Raw genomic sequence first — 5,542 nt, forward strand, 5'->3', positions numbered from 1 at the left:
GCTAGTTTAAATTGTCCAATTGATATGATATTATAAGGGTGATAGCCTTTACATGAAACTGGAAAATTCCTCCGTTTTAGAAAAATCAATTCTTTATAAATAGAAACCCACCAACTCAGTAGTATTTGTTTGAATTTCTTGATACACTTCAACAATTCTATACAGCATTTATTTAAATGTTATAATTACCTTTTAAATTTTGTTACATCGTTTGTTTGTATCATAGATTTTTAATAAACTATTTTTACATAATAATTTTTAAATTTCTCCAACTTTTTTTGAGCTTACTTAAAGAACTGAAATTTTAATAAATCTTTGAACTATTTTATAAGTTTTTCAATCAAAAACTGCATTTTTTTTTCATAAGTTTTACTCAAAGAATGGTACCCAAACGGCGGTGAAACTCTTTTTACATAAAGTTTATCTTTTTTTTTTTCTTAAATGTAATAATATTTTAATTTAACAATTATATTGGAAAGTGATGACAAGGCCTATGGATAAGGATAAAGCTATTTGTACAAGAATAAAGATAAGTTGACAAACATTTCTCATAACTCTCTCATAAATGTTGATATGATAACTTACAATTGGTCAGTTAACATTTGATTAGGCGAAATTTATTATGAATTGATCAATTATAAGTTGACACGTCGCATTTATAAGAAGAGTTTATGAATGTAGTATTGTTGTATGTACAAATTCTCATACATAGTATGTCACGTGCCTTATAGACCATATAACTTAATGCACATGAATACCAATATCATGTGGGTACTCAATAGATAAGTGTAAAACTATTTGTATAAGCTCTAATACAGAGTTTATATAAATTGATGTGGTATATTATGTGGATGCCGTGTGACATGACAGTCTACATGATATTAATGTGAGCTACCGAAGTGGGTTGGTTTGCAGAGAATTTCGGGGGTCAAAGCCCCTGTTAAATGCGCGTGGAGACTGGTTGGTTTGCCGTTTGCCTATTTGCTCTAAATAGAGGCTAAATATCATTGACAACCCCAAGTTTATTGTAGCTTTTGTATCCTATAATTTTAGAATTTTTATTAACCTCTCCTATAAGTATCGTAGGGTTCCTTTTAGATTTTGCTGAGATGAGCTTGGTATAAAGAAAATGGATTTGAATTCGAGTTTACAATATATAATAACTAAGATACATATTTCTCTCAATACAATTATTTTTAAAATTATTTATCATATTTCAAACATGGTATTAAATCTAACTTGATTACTAGTTACATTGATAATTAAATGGTTGGAATCGAAGATTACTGATTCCAAATAAAATGAGTTTGGTCTTGTATCATTGAGTCTACTACAATAAGATTGAACTTGCGATGTCTCTAACATGAATGAGATTCTCTTTCTTTAATTACTATATGATTGGAATTATGTAGACCTATATCAAACTAATCTATTGTTATCACTAAACGTCAATAATACTTTTTTTATAGATATAAAGTTTTTCTAATCAATGAAGTAATTTTTTTTAGTAGTTCCATTTAATAAAACTATTCTTGAAGAAACAAACTGTATCAACCATATCCTTATAAGGAGGTAATAAATACTATTTTTGAAACTATTAAGGGTGATAGAGGAATCGGAGCAAACCCTAGGTGAGGTCCAACATCAATCCTTGAATAAAACACAGTTCGAGTTCGAATTAATTGACAACAGCGTAGCAAGAGTGAGATGGTGCGTGACACATGGAGAATTTTGTACTCCCCATGATAGATGAAAAAGTTTAAATACCCCCAGAGTTTTGTAAAAGTATTTATACCACCCCTCGAAAAGTATTATAAAAACCTCCTCTAAGTTTGCCGAATCTGTGGTGGCGTTTAAACTTGTCGTGGTCCAAGCTTGGTCCGAAGTGTCAGCCAGAGTCTTGTGGCCGTCCAACAGATTATGAATCTCTTGGTGGGTAAGTCGGCTGTTCCCTATTTCTCTGTCTTCTTTTATTGCTTTGAAATTTTAGTACAAAAAGATAGGTAGATCTGATCTCATTCATCTGGAATTATAAGACTAAGACTAAGAAAACAAAACAAAATATGGAGCCCTCCAACTGTAATTTATATAAGCTCTAGGTGGGTTTTCAGTTTGTGGATTAAACTGATATTATCACTGAAGTTCAAGAAGATAGCCTTATCAGGAAAGAAATGTGGAGGAGTTTATTGAAGCAGGGGGTTTCAGTTTTTGGGAGGACAAACCCATTCAAACAATTCCCATTTCAATATATTAGCAGCAGTAATAATGTTAAACCTCCCTTATTATGGTTCTCTCACATTCTTCCGTTTTCGTCCTCTTCGGAAACGGAATCGCAATCTCAATCTCCGCCGTTAAATTCCAAGGAGATGTCGTTCGCGGAGGCCAAGAGATTGATGAGATTGGTGAATGTGGAGGCGTTGAAGATGAAGCTCGGGATGCAAGGGAAGGAGGTGATTGGTTACAAAGAGTTGCTTGAAGCGTGTGAAAGCATGGGAATCGCCAGGTCTCTGGAAGAGGCCATGGCTTTCGCACGTGTTCTTGATGATGCTGGTGTTGTTCTTCTCTTTCGTGACAAGGTGTATCTTCATCCCGATAAGGTAAACTTTTTTTTTTTTTTTAATATTGTTTCGGTTTGCTTTTTAATTAACTTTTTGATTACCGAAAAGGTTAAAAAGATTTTGATTTTATACGAATCTTGTTAAGAAATCAAGAGATATGAGATGAACAACACGAAATTTGTAGATAAAATTTTTATTGTTAGGATATTGAATATATTCCTTTTGCTTTTGATTTGGGGGTCTTTTGAGTGCAAATGAACCGTTTCTGTGTTGATATGACATAAAAGAAAAGGGAAGATTTTACACTAATCTTGTTTGAGAAATTAAGAAATGTTGTTCTTTCTTCAACTTAGAAATGATAAATATATGGACACTTGTATTTCAAAGTTTTTGTGAGAGATTTGGTATAGTTTGGTTTGATCAAAGATGAGCGGGTGATCCCTTTTTTCGCCTCTTGTGTCTAAGAAGAATAATTATTTCTATTAAACTGGATTTTTAAACCAGGGAAAGGCGACTTCAATGTTTGAGTTTTTTTCTTTTTGGATTGGATTCAGTTTAATAGAGTTAGCAATGTTTGATCTATTATGTTTTATTAATCAGAGATTGTCCTTTGAATGATATGAGATGGTATGGATCACTATCTTTTGTGATGTAATATTAGTTTGCGGAATTAAGTCAACCCAAAAAAATTCCTTAATAGCCTACTTTTGTTTCTTAAATTATGCCTTGATTGCCTAGACAACATATTGTCCTGGCTATAATCAACAACTTCTGATTGTTTTTCGGGCTGTCAAACACAGAACACCACCTTAAAACACTAATGATATATCGGTTTTAGTAATTTCACAATATTCATGCATGCGTTTGGTGTTTGTGTGACTACATACGAGATAAATTGTATCAAATGCTTCATACGTGTGAGACCGTCTGTAACACATATGTTAAATCAGAGGATATATGCCTTAAGATTTTGCCGAAGTAAATATGTTTGTTTGCTATGCCTTTCTTTTTTACTGTGCTCAAATCAATGGCCAACAAGACATAATGCATTTGCAATGTTGGTGCCTGGTGGAGGGCTATCTCTGTTTGACTCTGACGTTGGATGAGGAAGGAGAAGCTTTGTCAAATAAGTAACATAGATCTTTTCAAATACGGAAACCATCAGATCCTAATCAAAATACTTTCTGAAACATCACAAGATTTGTTGATTTTGCATTAGAGACTTTGATTAGACAGCTTTGCTTAACTGTAATACCCATCAGATGGTAAAATAAGTAATGGAATTTTGTTCTGTTACATATTGCCTCAAGGTTACTGGTTCAGCTCCAACTTTTCCTGAAGAAAGTGCATAATCTATAGCTTTGAGCATCTGCCTCGCTTGTCCTTTAGCATGTCTTAATTGAAGGCTTTACATTTAAGAGATGTATTCTGAATAACACACAAGAATTCTTTCATGAAACTTTCATTGTAATGCCCTGGATAATTATTTCCTCTTCCTGATTTTATTAACTTTTATGCTAATTCTCATTGTTTATGTCCAGGTGGTTGATCTTGTTAGAAGAGCAGTCCCACTTGCTCTAACTTCGGAAGATGATCCCATGAGGGATGAATTAAAGATGCTGAAGGAGAAGAAGGAAGAAATTGACATGCTAGCTCATAAGCAAGTTCAACGCATCCTCTGGTGTGGGCTGGGTTTCTCTATTTTACAGATTTGTCTTTTCTTCAGATTAACATTCTGGGAATTCTCATGGGATGTTATGGAACCCATTGCATTTTTCTCCACAACAACCGGCATAATCTTAGGCTATGCCTACTTCTTGTTCACTGCAAGAGATCCCACTTACCAAGACCTTATGAAGAGACTCTTTCTCTCCAGGCAGAGGAAATTAATCAAGAGGCACAATTTTGACGTTAACAAATTCAAGGAATTACAATTGAAGTGCAAAACCCCTCATGATGCTTGTACCTCTCTCAAAAATCGTACAGGGCTGGAACTGGACATTGAGGATGCTTTACATAGGGACTAACTCAACTCTCCACACACATTATTTCGCCCAAAATACATCATCATCCAAGTCTATTTTGGTAACCAGTTTGTCTCCTCTTGTTTTCATGAAGGTAGGGCAAATATTTAACTTCTTTTTTTATTTTCACAAAGTAGCCATCAATTTTGTCACATGAATTCATTTTTATGCCCATAGTAACCTATCTCTCAGCTTTGACAAACACTTACTTTTCAAGTTGCTGGTTAGTTTTTTTTTTTTTTCTTGGTAGGTTACACGGCCTGTGTCAAATATATTACATTCGCAGACCACTTATGAGACTATTTGTACTTGGAATTTATGAAAGCATGTATGAATTTATTCAATCTGTGACTCCTTATCATTTTATCTGCGTCGAAAAAAGTGTAATACATTGAAAGTGGTTTACTATGTTTGGAATACTTTTGTTTTGCTCCGGAAACCGGTTGCTGAAGTTGTAATCACATACTGCTTGTGTTTTATATCTCACCCTTGCTTACTCCTAGATGCATAACTGTCATCACAGATAGATCCTTTTTGTTAGAAGATGTTAATACGAACCATTCTTTTCGTAGTTTCAAATCCTGACACGTATTTATCATGTTATATTCACAGATATAGATAGTATTCTTAAATAGTTGTCATTATGCCAGATTTGTTTAAGAGATAGCAGAACCAATGACGATCATTGATTACTATTACATGGTTAAACTTAAGCAATTTGACTTTACTCAGCTAACCTTGAGACCTTTCTTCTAATCTTAAAACAGGAAAAGCTAAAGGATCAAATTTCTTCCTGCAATCCAATATCATAAATTGAGAAGTCACAGTCACAAGCACTATGGAGAGATGGGTGGGTATCCATAGTTGCTTGAGCTTGAAGAGACATAGTTTGAGAGAGTTGGGCTCTTACTGCTGTAGCTTCTGCAGTAGCTGCAACCAATTCACTTTGCAATTGTGAAA

The 5,542-nt window shown here is 33.9% G+C and overlaps 1 protein-coding gene across 2 annotated transcripts; it reads left to right on the forward strand.

The window, feature by feature from the left end:
* The first annotated feature begins 1,664 nt into the window (after positions 1-1,664).
* LOC116105790 (calcium uniporter protein 6, mitochondrial-like) lies at positions 1,665-5,466 on the forward strand. Of its 2 annotated transcripts, XR_004124161.1 has the most exons (3): positions 1,665-2,597; positions 4,100-4,676; positions 5,350-5,466. XR_004124161.1 is itself a non-coding variant. In XM_031392198.1 (2 exons), exons 1-2 carry the CDS (start codon positions 2,172-2,174, stop codon positions 4,583-4,585), a joined length of 912 nt encoding a protein of 303 aa, XP_031248058.1. In that variant the 5' UTR covers positions 1,665-2,171; the 3' UTR covers positions 4,586-4,926. The 2 variants fall into 2 exon arrangements, 1 of the variants encoding a protein (XP_031248058.1); XM_031392198.1 differs by lacking the exon at positions 5,350-5,466 and having other exon boundaries at positions 4,100-4,926.
* Positions 5,467-5,542: the final 76 nt, after the last annotated feature.

This window comes from Pistacia vera, unplaced genomic scaffold (assembly GCF_008641045.1).
Source record: "Pistacia vera cultivar Batoury unplaced genomic scaffold, PisVer_v2 Contig505, whole genome shotgun sequence".
Taxonomy (NCBI): Eukaryota; Viridiplantae; Streptophyta; class Magnoliopsida; order Sapindales; family Anacardiaceae; genus Pistacia; species Pistacia vera.